This window comes from Schistocerca serialis, chromosome 6, assembly GCF_023864345.2.
Source record: "Schistocerca serialis cubense isolate TAMUIC-IGC-003099 chromosome 6, iqSchSeri2.2, whole genome shotgun sequence".
NCBI classification, from domain to species: domain Eukaryota; kingdom Metazoa; phylum Arthropoda; class Insecta; order Orthoptera; family Acrididae; genus Schistocerca; species Schistocerca serialis.
In genome coordinates, this window is record NC_064643.1 from 652,877,110 (window position 1) to 652,898,656 (window position 21,547).

The following is a 21,547-nucleotide window of genomic DNA, read 5'->3' on the forward strand; positions in this document are numbered from 1 at the left end:
AATGGGCCTGTAATTTAGTGGATTACTCATACTACCTTTCTTTAATGTTGGTGTGACCTGTGCAACTTTCCAGTCTTTGGGTACAGATCTTTCGTCGAGCGAATGGTTGTATATGATTGTTAAGTATGGAGCTAATGCATCAGCATACTCCGAAAGGAACCTAATTCGTATACAGTCTGGACCAGAAGACTTACTTTTATTAAGTGATTTAAGTTGCTTCACTACTCCAAGGATATTTACTTCTATGTTACTCATGTTGGCAGCTGTTCTTGATTCGAATTCTGGAGTATTTACTTTGTCTTCTTTTGTGAAGGCATTTTGGAAGACTGTGTTTAGTAACTGTGCTTTGGCAGCACTGTCTTTGCTAGTATCTCCATTGCTATCGTGCAGAGAAGGCATTGATTGTTTCTTGTCGCTAACATACTTCACATACGACCAGAATCTCTTTGGATTTTCTGCCAGGTTTCGAGACAATGTTTCATGTGGAAACTGTTATAGGCATCTCGCATTGAAGTCCCCGCTAAATTTTGAGCTTCTGTAAAAGATCGCCAATCTTGGGGATTTTGCGTCTGTTTAAATTTGGTATGTTTGTTTCATTGTTTCTGCAACAGTGTTCTAACACTTTTTGTATACCAAGGAGGATCAGCTCCATTGTTTGTTAATTTATTTGGTACAAATCTTTCAATTGCTGCCGATACTATTTCTTTGAATTTAAGCAAGATCTGGTCTACACTTATATTATTAATTTGGAATGAGTGGAGATTGTCTCTAAGGAAGGCGTCAAGTGAATTTTTATATGCTTTTTTGAATAGGTATATTTTTTGCTTATTTTTCAGGGATTTGGGGATTACAATACTCAGTCTTGCTACGACAACCCTGTGTTCACTAATCCCTGAATCGGTTTTGATGCTCGTTATTAACTCAGGACTATTTGTTGCTAAGAGGTCAAGTGCGTTTTCACAACCATTTACTATTCGCGTGGGCTCATGAACTAACTGCTCAAAATAATTTTCAGAGAATTCTTTTAGCACAATTTCGGATGATATTTTATGCATACCTCCAGAATTAAACATATATTTTCGCCAACATATTGAGGGTAAATTAAAGTCACCACCAACTATTATCGTATGAGTCCGGTACGTGTTTGAAATCAAACTCAAGTTTCCTTTGAACCTTTCAGCAACTGTATCATCTGAATTTGGAGGTCGGTAAAAGGATCCAATTATTATTTTATTCCAGTTGCCAACAGTGACCTCAGCCCATGCTAACTCACAGGCAGTATCTACTTCAATTTCGCGACAAGTTAAGCTACTTCTGACAGCAGCAAACACACCTCCGCCAACAGTGTTTAGCCCATCCTTTCGAAACACCGTTAGGTTCTTTAGCCAGCTTTCAGTGCCTATAACAATTTGAGCATCAGTGCTTTCTATTAGGGCTTGGAGCTCTGGTACTTTCCCAACATAGCTACAAAAATTTACAACTGTTATACCAATGGTTCGTGTATCTACATTCTTCCTGTGTTGAGCCTGCTCTCGTTGTGACTGAAGCCCTTCTTGTGTTTTCCCGAGACCCTCTAACCCAAAAAACTGTCCAGTCCACGCCACACAGCCCCTGCTACCCGTGTAGCTCCCTCCTGTGAATAGTGAACCTATTCAGCAGAACCCGAAACCCAACCACCCTTTGGCACAAGTCGAGGAATCTGCAGCCTACATGGTCGCAGAACCTACTGAGCCTCTGATTCGGACCCTCCACTCAGCTTAGTACCAGAGGTCCGCAATCGGTCCTGTTGACTATGCTGCAAATGGTCAGCTCTGCTTTCATCTTGCAAGCAAGACTGGCAGCCTTTACCACTTCTGTTAGCTGCCCGAAACCACACATCATTGGTACAGACGTGAGCAACCACCTGCAGTTGGCTGCACCCTGTGCTCTTCATGCCATCTGGGAGGACCCTTTCCACAACTGGAATGATTCCACCCGATATGCACATGGAATGCACATTGGTTTTCTTACCCTTCTTGTCATCCAAGTCCCTAAGGGACCCCATAACGTGCCTAACGTTGCAGCTCCCAACTACCAATAATCCCACCCTCTCCGGTTGCCCGGATCTTGCAGGCTGAGAGGTTTCCTCTGAAACAGGACAGGCGACAGCATCTGGCTCAGCGATAGTCTCAGCCACAGACAGCACCTGGAACCTGTTTGTCAGACAAACCGGCTAGGCCTTACATACGGCCGCCTGGAAAGTCTTTCGCCGCCTGCTTCGCACCAGGGTGACCTCCCACTCGACCACAGGTGGAGGGTCAGCCTCAGTGCGAGCAGTAACTGGATTGGCCACCAGTGAGGACCGATCGGAGGACTCCTGACGCGCTGGACGTCTGTTGGATCCACACGGCCGGCCCACAACAGTGGTGCCCATCCACTGCAGCCTCAAGCTGTGTAACCAAAGCCATCACAGGCTGAAGCTGAGAGCGAAGTGTCAGCAACTCAGCTTGCATCCGCACACAACAATCGCAGTCCCTGTTCATACTGAAGACCGTGGAAAACTAAACTATGCAGATAAATGGACTTCAGCACATGCTATGCAACTCTACTGTAGACCCTGACGAAAACACACGAACTGTGTCTAGTAATACACAGATATTCAAAAACCTAACTACCGAAGCACTCAGGTGAAACTAAATAATTTGCCCCTGATAAGGAACTTGTAATATGTCACAAAACCGGTTTACTTTCTGACGCAAATGAAAACGCGAGAGCTGTGGCTATTAGATTTTAAATTTACACGCAGAAACTCAAGAAACTATTAAAGCACACAGATGATATAAAATTCGCTCCTGGTTAGGAACACGTAAACGTAACAAAAGCGGTTTACTTATCTGTTGCTGCGTCTGTCTCGACTGGAAACACTAAAACTTGCTATTAAATAATAAAATGTGGAGAGACATTGAAGGAACATGTGAGGAGGTTGGACTGAACCAGAATATCCATGATGCCACAAAATTTAAAACCTAAACATGGGAAAGGCACACTACACCTACAAAGGAAAGACCGTGGTAACAAGGATTTTGAGCTTTGCATGACCCAAAAGTGTTTTACTCCCATATAATAATATCAAGGTGCTTTGCTATTCACGGATTTAAAAGTTCATTTCTGAAGAGGAACAGAATCATTGAGTTATCAATAGGCACACACACAAGAAGGAAAACTTCCTAGCTTTTGGGATTGCCCTTTGATGTGCCTGAACGCGCGCTCGTGCACACACACACACACACACACACACACACACACACACACACACACACACACACATTCCTAGCCCCAAGTCTAGCTGGCACCATGTAGTGGCCTAGGCATGTGTGTGCTTGTGTGTGTGTATTTGTGTATTTTAGTCTAACTCATCAAAGGACAACCCCAAATGCCAGCAGGTTTTCCTTCTTTTGTGTGTGCCCGTCAACAACTCAACACTTCTGCTTTTTGGTGAGTGGTCTCCTTTAATCCTAAAGTATTTACATTCAACAGGAACTTTCCTACAACATTTCTGAAGAGAGTATGGGCAGTATTAGTGTTTTATCTGTGTGTTGAATAAAGGTGCTAAAGGAAGTTTTGTGTAGGGTGGAAAATGTAAAATGGCAGTCAGATATCACCAAACTACATACAATAGAGTGCCCCTATAATTTACTGATTGTGATGAAGAATGCAGGTCTCACTGGATATTACAGTATTTTAAAATTAAAAGGTAGATGCATCAGTATGAGATTATTATTATTTCTTTCTTTTCTCAGACGTTATGTCTGGTCAAAAATGGAAGTGACGCGGACCTTGATCAAGCGTGACTTCCTTTTAACTGTACGGTATATGTTATATTGCATTTAGGAACTTTCGGGTGATTGAACATGTATCAATAATTACGGATTTCTGTAGTTGTATATATAAGTTTGGATGTAGCTGTATTGCATTGATGTACTGGTGGATATTGTGTGGTATGACTCCTGTAGTTGACAGTATAATTGGTATAATGTCAACTTTATCCTGATGCCACATGTCCTTGACTTCCTCAGCCAATTGGATGTATTTTTCAATTTTTTTCTCCTGTTTTCTTTTGTATATTTGTTGTATTGGGTAGGGATATTTCGATTAGTTGTGTTAATTTCTTCTTTTTATTGGTGAGTATGATGTCAGGTTTGTTATGTGGTGTTGTTTTATCTGTTATGATGGTTCTGTTCCAGTATAATTTGTATTTATCATTCTCCAGTACATTTTGTGGTGCATACTTGTATGTGGGAACGTGTTGTTTTATAAGTTTATGTTGTAAGGCAAGCTGTTGATGTATTATTTTTGCTACATTGTCATGTCTTCTGGGGTATTCTGTATTTGCTAGTATTGTACATCCACTTGTGATGTGATCTACTGTTTCTATTTGTTGTTTGCAAAGTCTGCATTTATCTGTTGTGGTATTGGGATCTTTAATAATATGCTTGCTGTAATATCTGGTGTTTATTGTTTGATCCTGTATTGCAATCATGAATCCTTCCGTCTCACTGTATATATTGCCTTTTCTTAGCCGTGTGTTGGATGCGTCTTGATCGGTGTGTGGCTGTGTTAGATGATACGGGTGCTTGCCATATAGTGTTTTCTTTTTCCAATTTACTTTCTTCGTATCTGTTGATGTTACGTGATCTAGAGGGTTGTAGAAGTGGTTATGAAATTGCAATGGTGTAGCCGATGTATTTATATGAGTGATTGCTTTGTGTATTTTGCTAGTTTCTGCTCGTTCTAGAAAGAATTTTCTTAAATTGTCTACCTGTCCATAATGTAGGTTTTTTTATGTCGATAAATCCCCTTCCTCCTTCCTTTATGCTTAATGTGAATCTTTCTGTTGCTGAATGTATGTGATGTATTCTATATTTGTGGCATTGTGATCGTGTAAGTGTATTGAGTGCTTCTAGGTCTGTGTTACTCCATTTCACTACTCCAAATGAGTAGGTCAATATTGGTATAGCATAAGTATTTATAGCTTTTGTCTTGTTTCTTGCTGTCAATTCTGTTTTCAGTATTTTTGTTAGTCTTTGTCTATATTTTTCTTTTAGTTCTTCTTTCATATTTGTATTATCTATTCCTATTTTTTGTCTGTATCTTAGATATTTATAGGCATCTGTTTTTTCCATCGCTTCTATGCAGTCGCTGTGGTTATCCAATATGTAATCTTCTTGTTTAGTGCGTTTTCCCTTGACTATGCTATTTTTCTTATATTTGTCTGTTCCAAAAGCCATATTTATATCATTGCTGAATACTTCTGTTATCTTTAGTAATTGGTTGAGTTGTTGATTTGTTGCTGCCAGTAGTTTTGGATCATCCATGTATAGCAAATGTGTGATTTTGTGTGGGTATGTTCCAGTAATATTGTATCGATAATTTGTATAATTTAGCATGTTGGATAGTGGGTTCAGAGCAAGGCAGAACCAGAAAGGACTTAATGAGTCTCCTTGGTATATTCCACGCTTAATCTGTATTGGCTGTGATGTGATATTATTAGAATTTGTTTGGATATTAAGTGTGGTTTTCCAGTTTTCCATTACTATGTTTAGGAACTGTATCAATTTAGGATCTACTTTGTATATTTCCAATATTTGTAGTAACCATGAGTGGGGTACACTATCAAAAGCTTTTTGGTAATCAATGTATGTGTAGTGTAGCAACCTTTGTTTAGTTTTAGCTTGATATGTCACCTCTGCATCTATTATCAGTTGCTCTTTACATCCTCGTGCTCCTTTGCAACAGCCTTTTTGTTCTTCATTTATAATTTTGTTCTGTGTTGTATGTGTCATTAATTTCAGTGTAATGACTGAAGTTAATATTTTGTATATTGTTGGTAGGCATGTTATGGGGCGATATTTTGCTGGATTTGCTGTGTCTGCTTGATCTTTAGGTTTCAGATAAATTATACCATGTGTAAGTGTATCAGGGAATGTGTATGGGTCTGCAATGTACACTGTTAAATAATTTAGCGAGATGTGAATGTGTTGAGGTGAACTTCTTTAGCCAGAAATTTGCTATTTTATCTTTTCCAGGGGCTTTCCAACTGTGAGTAGAATTAATTGCTTGGGTGACGTCATGTTGCAAAATTATCATTTCAGGCATTTGTGGTATCATCTAGTATGTGTCTGTTTCTGCTTGTATCCACCGTGCATGCCTGTTATGTTGTACCGGGTTTGACCAAATGTTGCTCCAGAAGTGTTCCATGTCTGTTATGCTTGGTGAATTGTCTATTTTAATGTGTGTGTTATCTATTGTCTGGTAAAATTTCTTTTGGTTTGTGTTGAATGTTTGGTTTTGTTTCCTTCTATTTTCACTTTTTTTGTATCTTCTAAGTCGTTTGGCCAATGCTTGTAATTTCTGCTTCTTTTCATCTAATTGCTCTATCGCTTCTTGTTGTGAGATTTTACCTAACCTTTTTCGTTTTTTTTTCTGACATTTCATTTCTTATAAATTGTGTTAGCTGTCCGATGTCTTTTCTTAGTTTTTCTATTCTGATCTGTAGCCTGTGTTGCCATGCTGGTTTTGTGGGTTTCTTCTGTGTGTTGGTTGGTTCTGATCTCTGCCTAGTATGTATATTTAGTGTAGTGAGTGCTCCTATATAAACCAGTAGTTGTAACTCTTCCATATTTGTGTTTTCATTTATTTTGTTGTGTATGATTGTGTTGATAGTTTTTATTGTTGTTTCGACTTGTGGGTTATTTGGCGGTCTATGCAAGAATGGTCTAATGTCTGTATTTGTGTCTTTGTATTCTATATATGTCAGCTGAAATTTCTCTTCTATATCTAACATGTGTGGCACTTCGTGTTCTATTTGTGCTTGTTCTGGTGGCTGTCTTATGATTTCGTTTTCCTCTGATTGTTTAATTGATGCGTATTGGTCTTTGTTTGTTTGCTCTGGGATGTTTGAGTCCATTACTGTATTTTCTTCTTCTTCTGATTGCACATTATTTTGTTCCAGTATTTGTTGTACTTGTTGTTTGATGTTTTCTAATTCTGACTGGGGTATACTGTTATTTTTGATTTTTACACGGATCTGATCAGCTAGTCGTTGTTCTGTTAAAAATTTTAATTCTGGGTATCTGGTAATAAATGTTGTGTACACTTGTGATCTGTATCCAGTTGTGTTGGTTCCTAGGTTTGTCGCTTGGTAATAACTGAACATGAGGTGTCAATTAACTTCATCTGATCATCTCATCCTCTGTCTTTGTTTTCCTTCTAGGGTGGTTGCAGGAAGCATATCCTGCAAAACACCTCTATTTGGTTTTAAATCATTTTCCAGTTGGCTAGCAGTGTCGTTACCATTGTGGCCCGGATAGGGTTCAAGCGTTGTCCCCGACCATGACGGCGCTTGTCCAAGGCTTCTTTAGTTCTGTCCTGAAACAAGTAATCACGCTAAAAGAGGGGTTACCCCTATTAGTGGTTTGTTCTTTTCGTCGCCTTTTACGACTGGCAGAACATACCGGAGGCCTATTCTTTTCCCGGGCCTCCACGGGGTATTATTATTGCACCCACCTCCTTTCCTGATAAGGTTTTCTCTTCCCTACCTTAGGACCCCACCACACTCTAGTAGTGCACATCACATTTAACATGGCTGGTATGATCGTTTCCTTAACATTTCTCAGTTATTCTACATAGTACTGTCATTTTTTGGCACAGGAAATATAGCCAGTTTAAATTCATTTGATCCAACCTGGGTCAGGTGTTTTGTAACTGTTTTTTCTCCCTTTCTGATGACTGCCCTGATCCTGTGGAAGACTGTCATACCTTTTCTGACTGTTGCCTGTACATTCCGTGCTATTAATGTAGTACTCAGGGTAAGTGATGCTCTCAGATTATCAAAACAAATTAGTTTCTAACTAATGAACAAACATTTGTTCTGCCCTTTGATAAATATTCTTCCTTTTTACAGGTGTCAACAGAAAAGTTATTCTTCATAGTGATGATTTTTTCTGATGCCATGGGCATGCATTTCCTGCACCTAGTCACCAATCAAGGCAGTTGGCTGGAGATCGGGACATCCATTTCTCATTTTGTGATTGTGGAAACAATGACGCTGCTCGTGGTGGTGCTCTACGGAGCTGCACAATGGCTGACACGAACTTCACTTTGGCAGTTACTGTGGCAAGACACTGCGTCACCAGTGAAGCCCAGCTATTCCCTGGAGTCTGGAGTCCTCCCCATAGACAAAGTTGATACCAGAAAGATGCATTCTCTGTTTCAGGCGAAGAAACATGCTGAGTAAAAAAATGGGAAATGCAAGTTTCAGGAAAGGCACATTTCTAGTAGTAAATAAGAAACTGATGGTTTTTATTTATTGGTCAGTATTAATAAATGCCAAATTATGTTCTTTACAAGCTTCTGTATATTCTTTATTTCTGTCTGCACTTTTCCTTTCTAATTCCTCCATGCTCATTAACACTTTTTAAAATACACTGATGGCCATTAGAATCACAACACCAGGAAGGATTGCAAATAACAAAATATTATTTATTGTGCATATACAGTGTAGTAGGAAAAATATATTTGTGGGTAATTTATAGGTATACAGGATACAAAATTTAATGCACAGAGCTGGCATCTGACATCAGAGCTCCACTCTAATTGTACTTAACTTTGAGTCGAACTGAGCTTGAAAAACACCACAGAGACCTCAAAGATAGGACACAGCTACTGGCTTTAACATATCGCATATGGAATCACCGGCTGTTTGAAGCAAAGGTAACCACGTTATGTACACAGTAGGACTCGATACCATCACGCTGGGTGCTTATATTGTATGACAATGACTAATGCACTCTTACAATGTTTGTTCTCCTCTGAGCCTTGACATGTGAATACATCCATTGTGATGCTGTACACAGAACCAGGAATGATTTGAAAAACAACATAATGTTACTCATGTTGGGCACACAACCATTGGCATGCCTCTCTCATCTGCTGCGTCAAGAGAAGTCACAACAACAATCACGGTGCTGACAATCCATGATGCTCCAGACATTGTTACACTGTCAATATGGATGATTGTCATTCCCAAAGAAGCCCATTTCCTGAATAAAGCAATGTGATGTGGAAATGCAATCCTGCCGAGCAGAGCAAAAAATGTGTCTGCCATATCAGGCAAAAGCCTCTTGGGCTACCGATATGCTGAGTGCCATTGAGAATGGCCCACCTGAACCCCTTGATTGCACGTTGACGTGGCAGTTGTGGGACCCTGTCCAGTACAAGCAGCATCATCACTGAACAATAAACCTCAGTCTTGATAAGCCATGATACCAATGCTGTCAAATTCTGACTTGGTTGACATAAGAGCTTGTGATTTCCCATGATGGCTAATATCCTCTTCAGAGTGACTAAATTTCTTGATGCCCAGCGTCCAGCAGTTTAGTCACCCTGAAGAGGATTGCTAAAGAGATGGTCGAAACATCTGCGGTACAGTTGTTTTACCATTTCATAATGATGCACCCTAATAACCAAAGTGACCCAAAACCTTTTGTCTCTTACAGGGTGCTTAAAGGATGCTGCTTTCTCGGATAACCACACAAGAATTCAAGCAAATCACAGTAATGGTTTTTATTACAATAAAGTAGATTGACAATACTTAACTTTGGATTTACAATGAGTTGTCGCAAGCGATGGGCGACAGGCAAATAATCAGTGTCCTTCACTATATACAATGACCATGTAAGCAACTGATATAAGGCACAAGTCTCAATATAACAAATAGGGTCTGCTCTGCTAGTACCGGGCTACAACTATCTGGCTGACACTGGCAGGAGCGGCACTTATATTCTCTCCTTGTAAAGGCCGTTTCGGTCGTGGTGATGTCCTAATCAGTGTGCTATTAGCTGATGTCATCTCACAGCCTTCTCTGCTCTTGTGTTCTTCATCTTTGTCATTAAGCCGGAACATTCCTCCCCCCCCCCCCCCCCAAAACGTAGGGAGTGCAAACACGGCAGGGGAGGCAGGAGTGTGAGTGCATTGTGGGACCAGAAGCTCTGTGGTTGCAGGGACGTCAAGCTTCCAGTCTTACCTCACTGCCTGGCCCTCGCTCTGGTGGAAACATACCCCGGAAATGACCAGAAGGGTCCTGATGCCATGAACCAGATGAGAAAACAGTGACAGCTGTGGTGTGGGCAGGTCCAGCTCCCTCGGTAGAATGAGAGAAGGCAAAGGCTCCGTCTCCATGGGGTCGTCCAGCGATGTCGTGGTGACACCCTCTGGCAGTTGCTGTGGCCGCACTGCCTTGTAGATCCATGAATCTGGGGGAAGAGACACCAAAAGATCATCGTGCACATGACAGAAGCAAAGTTGATTTTGATGTTGGCTATGCAATAAGATACATGCAAGTGCCAAGTTGACACACGATCTCGGCTCATGCCCACCACCTGTTGCCACTACAAACCCTATAACGGACAATATCAGGCAGCACTTGCGGCCTTCCTTCGGCACTGGTTGGAGCAGTGTCTGATGGTGGTGGCTGTGAAGCAATTCTGCCGGCGATGGTCCATCTCTTGGGTGCGACCGATAGGAGGTGAGAAACAGTTGCAGTGCTTCATCCCTGATGTATGCAGAGCGAAGTTTGGCCATCTGCGGCTTGAAGGTTCTGACAAAACCTTCTGCTTCACCGTTTGACTGTAGATGGAACAGTGCACTAGTTAGATGCTGTTTGATATCGCGTTCACAGAATGTTTCAAACTCATTTTATGTGAACTGAGGTCCACTGCCTAACACTATTACTTCAGGTAAACCTTCGAGGCAAAAACTAGAGGACAACACCTGAATTGCACTATGTGACGTTGCCGAGTTCATTGGCACAGCAAAAGGAAATGTGCTATATGAATCAACCACAATCAACCAACGAGTGTCGCAAAAAGGTCCCGCAAAGTCTATGTTCACACGTTACTATGGCAATTGCAACTTAGGCCAAATGGAGAATTTCTGTGGCAGACCGGACTGATTTTCCACACATGCGTGACACTGTGATGTTATCTGTTCCATTTGGATGTCCATACCCTGCCAAGTAAAGTGTTGACACACTAACTGTTTCATACGAACAATCCCCCATTGTCTCTAGTGAAGTAACTGTAGCACATCCTTTTGCAAACTTTAGGTATCAACACACCTGACTGTCCACTGTCATTTTGAACAAGAATTACACCTTTCTGTTCAGTGAGGCTATGCCGATGGGCAAAGTATCGGCACGCTACAGAGTTCTTTATGTTATCCAAGGAATGAGGCCAAGATGTGTGAATGTATGTTAGCTAAATATTCAAAGGTGAATCAGCTTCCGAGGCCTGTACAATTTTCCTATAGTTCAGCTGAAAAGATTCAAGCAATTCAGAATCCTGAGCATTAACATGACAACAAGATGCAGCAGAAGCCTCAAAGTCTGTATCAGGGCCAATTGGAAGACGTGAAAGTGCGTCTGCATTACCATGTTGAGTCGTCAGATGATACACAATCTGGTACTGGTATTGAGGCAACAACGAAGACCATCATTGTAATTTTTGGGCAGTTCATACAGGAACCAGTTTTGTCGGATGAAACGAGGACTGCAAATGCTTGTGATCCATTACTAAGTAGAATTTTCTGCCATACAAATAGTGGTGGAATTTGGTGACACCATACACAACAGCCAAAGCCTCTCTCTCGGTTTGTGAATAGTTACACTGAGCTTTGGACAACACTTTTGCTGCGAAAGCAATTGGCCTGTCTTTATCACCAATTCTGTGCAAAAGTACTGCACCGATTCCTTAAGAGGAAGTGTCAATTTGCAAGACAACTTGTTTGGCAGGATCAAAGTGAACTAAGCATCGACCACTGAGCAACGAATCTTTAAGTTTTTGGAAAGCTACTTGGCACTCATCTGTCCAAACAAAGGGGACATTCTTGTGATGCAAGTGATGCAATGGAGCTGCAATTTGCACAGCATTCAGTATGAACTGGCTATAATAGTTAATTTTCCCTTAAACTGACTGCAATTCTGTGACATTGCAAGGAACTGGCAAATCTCATATGGCTAAGAAATATGACTGAAGAGGATGTACACCTTGACTGTTTATGACATGGCCAAGATACTGCAACTGAGGTTTAAAAAATCACACTTGTCCAGTCTACACTTTACTACTGCATCAGACAACACACAAAACAAAAGATGTAAATTTGCAATATGTCCTTCAGGTGTATGACTTGCTACTACAATATCGTCTAATTAGTTTGAACAGTTTGGCACTTGTGCTGTCAGCTGTTCCAAATATCATTGGAAAATGGTGGATGCGGAAGCACTGCCAAAAGGCAAACCCAAATATTTAAACAAGCCCAATTGAGTATTTACTGCACACACTTTTTGAGATTCTTCGTCAGGCAGTATTTGAAGATACACGTCCTGCAAATCAATTTTTGAAAAGTAGCGTCCAGTGCCTAATTTGTGCATGACATCCTCTGGGTGTGGTAATGGATAAGTATCAATGACAGTTTGTGGGTTGACTGTAGACTTAAAGTCAACACAGAGGCATATTCAACCTAAAGGTTTGGGGAGCAAAACCATTGGACTTGCCCATTGACTAGCTGATATGAGCACAATAACTCTGCATCTTGCAAATCTGTAAGTTCAACCATGACTTTTTCCTGTAATGCAATGGGAACAGTTCTGGCCTGGCAAAATTTTGGATGAGCATTGTCCTTCAGAGTAATATGTGCAACGAAATTGTTAGCCTTTCCTAAACTTTCAAAAAAGAGTTCCAGGAATTCTTTTAGCAAGCTAGCTATACTGTCTTTTGCATTGAATGCAGACACTGACAGCACATTGGCCTGAATGTTAAAGCCAAACAAATCAAATGAATCAAGAACAAATATGTTCTCACAATCGCGTGATTGTAACACTGTAAAAGTCTGTTCATGTACCCGAGCAATACATGTCAGAACAGGAATGTCTTGTCCATTATGAGTCGTCAGTTGCATGCTAGTTTTAGACAGGCATGGGGTGCCTGAGAGTTCATATGTGTGATGATTTAGCAGCGTGACAGAGGCACCCGTGTCCAACTGAAATTTCACATGTTACCCACAGATAAGTAAATGAACAAAAAGTTTGTTCGACTGGCATATCACCGAAGAAACTGTTTGCATGCCAGTTTTGCGAATGCCTGTTGCACACTTTGAATGCATTGCATTAATGACATGGGCCAGGTGACGAGATATTGGTGAGTGGGCTGAATTCTTATGTTTGTTCTGTTGCAAACATACAGATTGTACATGTCTTTTCCTACCACAAGCGTAACACTGAGTTTGTCGGTAAGGGCAGTCTTGGTATTTGTGCCATGAATAACACTGAGGGCAAGCCCTAATTCTGTTCACCTGTGTAGCCACCTGTTTAGTGAACTGCTTACATGATGTGGAGCGATGTTTGCTCGGTGTGGCTATCACAAGCCACTACTGAATGGGCCGATCACAAACGAGGGACTCTACCTGACAAATAGCTGGCTGCTCAAATTTAACAGCCAACAGGGCACCGGAATCATACTGATCTAGTATTTGCACTACCTGCTGAAATGATGGCTTTCAAAATCTGTTCTCTGAGTTTGACATCACTGCAAGCACATTTGAATTTGTATTTCCTTGTCATACCCTGCAAATCTGTCACCCACTCACAATAAGTTTGTTCTGATCGTTTTTTGCAATTACAGAATTGATACGTAGCTGCTACCACATTCACTTCTTTGTCATAATAGTTTGTTAGCAACTCGTCCACTTGGTCATAAGCAAGTTCACTCGGAGTGGTGTTTGGAGACAACTTCCGAGTTAAGCGGAACACTGTACTTCTTACCGTTGATAATACATAAGGAAGTTTTGTAGTATCTGGTACATTGTGAGCTAGTAGATGAGCTTCAAATTGGGACAACCACTCAAGCCATTCCTCTTCTTGTTCACGAAACTGTCGAAAAGGTGGTATAGCAGCTGTAGTAGGTGGTGCTTGTTCCGTCGGGCGCATAGTGTTGGCCAGTAGCTGCTGCACAGAGTTGAGTAGTGCAGATATCTGCCTGTGCAAGAAACTAAAACACCTGCATTAGCTGTGTTGCATCTAACGCTTGTGACTGTGGCACCTAAGCAGGGGGCAGTATAGGTAGGGTGGGCATTTTGGAAGAGACAAATACAACAAACAGACAAGGCAAACAAGAAAAATATGTACAAAAGCAAAGGGAATTTCTGCAACGCCCCACCTGAAACCATTGATTAGCAAAAACTACAAGAAATTGTTAAAGCAAGTGAATGCCCCTGCAAGGTAAAGACAAGAAAGGATTAAGGTGCCAGCAAAGTACAAAATATTCCATGGCAGTCAGGTGCGGGGTTGGTTTGTAACTCCTCGTTGCCAATGTGAGGTCCTGCCCACTTGTCTTGCATCATCCTAATGAGAAGGAGTTGGCAAAACATTCTCATCTTTATGAAAGATTTGGAAAATAGGTTCATTAGCCAATACCCAGGGCTTAAGGAAAAAATGGCCTCCTATTTTATATATATATATTGATGATACAGTCATCTTATGGGATACTAATGAAAAGTTGAATGCATTTCACCTAAAAAACAGATTCACAATACAAACTGAGAAAAATAACAGCTTCAGTTTCTTAGATCTTAACACACGAAAACAAGGTAGTAATAAGAGTTTCACTGTCTACCATAAATTGATTTTTGCAAATGCTCTCATTAATTGGAAGTCAATGAATCTTTCCACTGTGCAGGTAGGCTTATTTCCAATCTATAATACACACTACATTGTCTTTAGGATGAGTACAGCCATGAACTTGATGTACCAGTAGCTGTGAATAATGGTTATAAAGTGAAGGACATAATTAATTTGCATAAGAAATTAATTAAGAAGTGGGCGAGCAGTGTAGATGCTAAATTTGAACTGCACAAAAGAGTCGTCATATTAATTTATAGAAAAACTGTTTCAATAGTGTGTTCATTCTTTCTTCAAAAATAAAACGAGACTTAACTTACTGACAATCAATGTAAAACTACAGCAGAAACGAGTAATCCATAATAAATGCCTAATCAGATGAGTATGAGATAAAATGTGGCATCTGTCCAGAATTTTACACAGACAACAGGCACATCTTTCAATGTTTATTGCAAAAAACATTGTAAAGTAGTTGGTGATATAGCTGTTTTTGGTTGTCATTAAAAAAATGCAGGCATAAAATTGGATGCATAGGTAAACATCTTGATATGTGTGTGTCATTATTATCCTAAAGCACGGGTGTGTCCAACATCTTAGCTTACCTGGGCCACACTGGAAGAAGTTGAGTGTTTTTGGACCACACGTAATACATTTTACACTTAAATTAGTTTGACATTTTATGTATGTGATTTCATTAATGATTTTATATATAAATAATTACAAATTGTAGAACTGATGCAACATTTGACTTTGAAATTGGGAAACAAATGTATGATTAGCAGGTCAGTCATAGTGGTTTCAATGTCAAAGTGTTCATCTGAGATTTTGGTTATGTTTTTCCTCGTAGTGTACTTTACTCTTGAATTTTAACCGTTAACTAATGTAAGTGCTTCCAAACCAAGATAACATATACAAAGCATGACTTTGCAGCAAGGGATATTTGTCTCTGGGCAGGTATGATTTGTAAAATTCTGACAAAGGTACATGATCAGATTTTTCTTTCAGGTTACTGTCAGACTGCTACTCTATGCGTCCCATCTAAAAATCTTCTGATGACGTATCTATATTGTTTGTAAACAGTGTCACGTAAATACAGCAATTTTGATTATTTTTTTAAAAATCCTGAAATCTATTTTCTAATACTTGTATCAAATTGAAAACTATGGCTGCGTATTTCATTCTTACTTTATATTAGGATTGTGTTTCAGTTTAACATGACTTTACATAAATAGTATGTTATGGATTTTTTTTTAACCAATTGTGTGATAAATGTTCACTTTTGAGGCCACTTACAGGCTGCAGGCTGGAGGGTGGACACCCCTGTCCTAAAGGATGTCATTTAAATATCTTGAAAATGTTAAAACTTTTTTAAAAAGTTGTTGCAGCAGATGAACAAAGCAATTTCTGTAACGAAATCTTTTTTGCCTCTTTGTTTGTTGAGGTTCCTTCCTCTACAAGTTCGCGCTCATATAACAATACTTCAGTTTAACAATAGTTTCATTCTGGCCATTCAGTGTACACTTGCAACGTAGTTTGACACTCATGGATCACGGCTGCAGGTGGGCGCTGTCTATCCTACTGCTAGTGCACTTCTAGCTTATCTACACCTTTTAGTAATTAAGTATTTTTTTTTACTAATTTTTGTTTTGGAAGTCTTTCTCTCACTGCTGATTTTATATTGTGAATATTTTTAATTGTATATTTGTGAGTTTAGAGTTACTGACTCCACACTGTTACATAGTTAACTGCAGCCTTCAGTTCCAACAGTCAGAGCACAGATATATTTGTGCTGTAATCGCCTTTTGGGACTTGTGTAGTTGACTAATAACTGTGGACCCGATGGGCTGGCTGTTAGGTGCTACATTGATGGTACTGAGAAGCATCAGTTCCCTAGCATTAGTGTATCTTAGATTGGAGCATGCTACAAGACTGGAAAAAATTACAGTTAGTCCCAACAAGGGATATAAGACTAATGCAAATAACTGTAACTCTTTCTCAATGACGTCACCTTCTAGCAGAATTGTGCAACAAATCTTATGATCATGTGTTATGATTCTGGAGAACCACTCCTCTGTAAGAAAGAGATGAAATTGACAAAAGTAACAATAACTTCTGTAGTGCCCCACAGCAGTATTACAGGGCCATTACTGTTTGCAATATGTGTAAATGATCTAGTAGATAATGTCGGAAGCTCTTTGAGGCTTTTTGTAAATGATGCTGTTGTCTGTAGAAAGGCTGCAATGCCAGAAGACTGTAATAAAATGCAGAAAGACTTGCACAGTATCAAACATCGGTGCAGGGTCTGGCAGTTGACTGTGAACATAAAGAAATGTAGTATATTCTGTGTGAATAAGCAAGGGGATCCACTACTGTTAGATCACACAATTGGTGAAAAATCAGTAGAAACAATAACAACCATAAAATACCTAGGAGTAACCTTCCAGAGAGACTTGAAGGTGAATAACCACATAAAAGAAATTGTAGGAAAAGCAGACACCACGCAGAGATTCTTTGGAAGAATTATAATGAAATGTAATTCATCCACGAAAGAAGTGACACACAAAGTACTTGTTCAACAGATTCTTGAATATTGTTCATTGGCATGATGCCCTTACCAAACACAATTAGCAACAGAGATAGAAAAAACGCAACAAAGAGCGGCAAGTTTTGTCATATGATCATTTAGTAAGTCCTTACAGAGATGGTGAACAAACTACAGTGTCAGTTTACAGCAGAGGCCCCATGGCTCATGAAGATGATTACGTTGAAATTCCAAGGGTGTGCATTCTTTAAGAAGAGTTAGACAACACATTACTACCTCTCACAAATTGCTGGTGAAATGATCGTGACGAGAAAATCAGAGAAATTTGAGCTCATGCAGAAATTTGTCGACAGTCATTCTTTCCTGGCACCATTCACGAACAGAACAGGAAGAGGAGAAACTAGCAGTGTTGCCAGTGGTACCCTGCGCCACACACTGTAAGGTGGCTTGTAGAATGTAGAGGCAGATATATCTAGGTTCTACAAGCACTGATGATCCAGCTTGCTCATTTCGTTCATGAGACCCGAAGCCAGTATATTACACTGTTCAGACTTTATGAATTTTTTTTACTTCCAGATAGGCTTTAAACTACATGTATACAGAATTTCTGTGCATACAATGTGATTGGATTAAAGTTTTCTGTGTTAATAGAAGTACAAGATGTGTTCCAAAAATTAATGGGAATTGTGTAATTTTTCTTCTTGTATTAATCTGATTTGCATGACTTTTTATATGTACAATGTTATCTACCCTGATCAGCCAGAACATTATGACATCCGAACCACTGTCGATATAAACCCGTCCAGGCAATAGCAGTGTCAGCTGGAGAGGAACGACTGCTACTCAGACACACATAGCCAATGGCCTTGCCGCAGTGGTAACACAGGTTCCCGTCAGATCACCAAAGTTAAGTGCTGTCAGGCTGGGCTAGCACGCCGATGGATGACCATCCAGTCTGCCGGGCACTGTTGGCCAGCGAGGTGCACTCAGCCCTTGTGAGGCAAACTGAGGAGTTACTTGATTGAGAAGTAGCATCTCCAGTCTCGGAAACTGACATACGGAAGGAGAGCGGTGTGCTGACCACATGCCCCTCCATATCCACATCCAGTGACACCTATGGGCCAGCCGGGGTGGCCGAGCAGTTCTAGGCACTACAGTCTGGAACTGCGCGACCGCTACAGTCGCAGGTTCGAATCCTGCCTCGGGCATGGATGTGTGCGTTGTCCTTAGGTCAGTTAGGTTTAAGTAGTTCTAAGTTGTAGGGGACTGATGACCTCAGAAGTTAGGTCCCATAGTGCTCAGAGCCATTTGACACCTATGGGCTGATGATGACACGGCAGCCGGTCGGTACCATTGGGCATTCGTGACCTGTTCGGGAGGAGTTTAGTTTAGTTCAGACACACATATGGTGTGTGTAGTATCAGTGAGCGTGCCATCCATGTGTAGAATAGGGGAGACGGACGATCTATATGAGTTTTACCGAGGACAGAGTGTGATAGGCTGGAGGCTCGGCACGAGTATTTCAGAAACTGTACGAGTTGCTGGGTATTCGAAGCGTGCAGTGGTGAGTGTCTTCAGCACGTGGCGAAACGGAGAAGAAACCACATCCAGTCATCATGGGGTTCAGAGGCCACACTTCGTTACAGATGTCGGTTTAATAGGCTGGGCAGACTGGTAAAAAGGGCAGGCAGCAGATTGTGGCAGAACTAACATCAGAATTTAATGCTGACCAGAGTACAAGTGTGTCTGAACACATAGTGCACCAAACACTCCAAATGATGGGCCTCCGCACTCAATGATGCGTGCACGTGCCAATGTTAACATTGCAACATTGGCAACTATGGAGTGAAATGAACAAGTGACCATTGACACTGAACATTGTGCAGTGGCAGTGTGTTGTACAGTTTGATGAACGCCGATACCTTCTTCATCGTGCCGACGGGAGGGCACAAATCCATTTTCTTTCAGTGGAACAGCTCCCTGAGACCTGCAATGCAAGACAGGGACAAGCTGGCGGCAGCTCCATTATGCTCTGAAGAACATTCAGTTGGGCATCCACGGATCCAGTGGAGCTTGTACAAGACACCATGATGTCCAGGGAGTATTGTACACTGGTTGCAGACAACATACACTCTTTCATGACAATCATGTTTCCCGACAGCAGTGACATTTTTCAACAAGGCGATATGCCTGTCACAAGGCCAGGAGTGTGATGGAGTGGTTTGAGGAACACTGTGACGAGTTCCAGTTGATGTGCTGGCCCCCCCAACTCGCCATATCTGAACTCGATTGAACACATCTGGGACGTTATTGAATGTGGCATCAGAGACCATTGTCCCCCCCCCTCCACAGAATTTATAAGAATTAGGTGACCTGTGTGTGCAGATGTGGTGCCAACTCCCTCCAGCGACCTACCGAGACCTCACTGCTTCCAAGCCATGAAGCGTCGCCGCTGCTATCCGTGCCAAAGGTGGACATCCCGGCTATTAGGTAGGTGGCCACAGTGCTCTGGCTGATCAGTGTGTATCGGATTTATTTTAGTCTGTGTCAGCTGATGAAGAGGTTCCATGTGTTTTGGTTACTTATTTTGTATGAAAGAGTATCAGGGAAGTTGTATTAAAGTTTGCTATAAAAAATGGAATAAAGTCTGCTACGAGTAAAACAAGGGTTTACAAAGTGGTATAAATGCTTTGAAAAAACTGTGAAGACAAATTGACGAGTGCCAGGGACATCCCAGAACATTATCAGTCTATGAAATAATGGTAAAAGAAGAAGAAATCATTATGAACAATCACCAAATCGCAGTCACAGAAGATACCAATCATGTGGGAACGTCAAGTGGCTCGTGTCATGAAATTTTCCCCATGTTCTGGGTATGAAACGTGAGACGAAATTTTTTTTCGCCATAATCTGCCCATTACTGAAAAAGAATGACCCCCTGGTGTGTGACAATTATAGGGGAATATCTCTGCTAGATGTCAGCTGTAAAGTACTATCTCTATGCCTCCTAAATAGGATACTACCACTTGCTGAAGGAGCTGTAAGAGACTACCAGTGTGGGTTTAGACACAACAGATCAACAGTTGACCACCTATTTACCCTACGTCAAACAACGGAGAAATGCTGGGAAAATAATACAGACATGCACATGCTCTTCAGTGACTTCTAACAAGCCTATGACAACATACACAGGGTAATATAATCGGAGTTCTAAAGGAATTTCAGTTTCCATCTAAAATAGAATGGGCTGATGATGACATGGCGGCTGTTCGGTACCATTGGGCCTTCGTTACCTGTTCGGGAGGAGTTTAATTTTGTTCAGACACACATATGGTGTGTGTAGTATCAGTGAGCAACGTGGCAATGTGCCTAGAACAAACACTCTGTAAAATGCAGACAAGTACCGGTCTATCAGAACAGTTTGAAGCTCGAACCGGCCTCAGACAGGGCTATGCCCTCTCCCCTATATTATTCAACCTCGTGCTAGAAAAAATAGACCGGGAATTTATGAAAACTGACCCCATTGCAATACCCCTAGACAACATGTCAATTACTCGACTGGCAAATGTGGATGATATAACCCTAATCAGCGATAGCAGAAAAGAGCTCAGAAGAATGGCAGGCTCGTACTGTAAGATTGCCAGTAGGGCAGGACTGCAAGTCAGTGAAGGTAAGACAGAATACATGGCAAAGGCAAGGAAAGCGTTTCTGAGGAAGAGAAATTTGTTAACATCGAGTATAGATTTAAGTGTCAGGATGTCGATTCTGAAATTATTTGTATGGAGTGTAGCCATGTATGGAAGTGAAACATGGACGATAAATAGTTTGGACAAGAAGAGAATAGAAGCTTTCGAGATGTGGTGCTACAGGAGAATGCTAAAGATTAGATGGGTAGATCACATAACTAATGAGGAGGTATTGAACGGAATTGGGGAGAAGAGGAGTTTGTGGCACCACTTGACAAGAAGAAGGGACTCGGTTGGTAGGACATGTTCTGAGGCATCAAAGGATCACAAATTTAGCATTGGAGGGCAGCGTGGAGGGTAAAAATCTTAGAGGGAGACCAAGAGATGAATACACTAAGCAGATTCAGAAGGATGTTGCTTGCGTTAAGTACTGGGAGATCAAGAATCTTGCACAGGATAGAGTAGCATGGAGAGCTACATCAAACCAGTCTCAGGACTGAAGACCACAACAACAACAACATCAACATGGTCCTGAGCAAGTCAGTGAGAGATGGGGACCTACTCACGGTGGACAGTCTCCGATTCAAAAGGTCAAATGCTTTCAAATAC

At 41.0% G+C, this 21,547-nt stretch overlaps 1 protein-coding gene across 1 annotated transcript in view; it reads left to right on the forward strand.

The window, feature by feature from the left end:
* The window catches only part of LOC126483900 (GPI ethanolamine phosphate transferase 1), a 272,222-nt gene extending 263,835 nt beyond the window's left edge, over positions 1–8,387 (forward strand). The window contains exons 14-15 of the mRNA XM_050107168.1: positions 7,656–7,847; positions 7,943–8,387. Of these exons, the coding sequence (XP_049963125.1) occupies positions 7,656–7,847; positions 7,943–8,275 (525 nt within the window). The 3' untranslated portion in view covers positions 8,276–8,387. The remainder of the gene's footprint in view (positions 1–7,655; positions 7,848–7,942) is intronic.
* Positions 8,388–21,547: the final 13,160 nt, after the last annotated feature.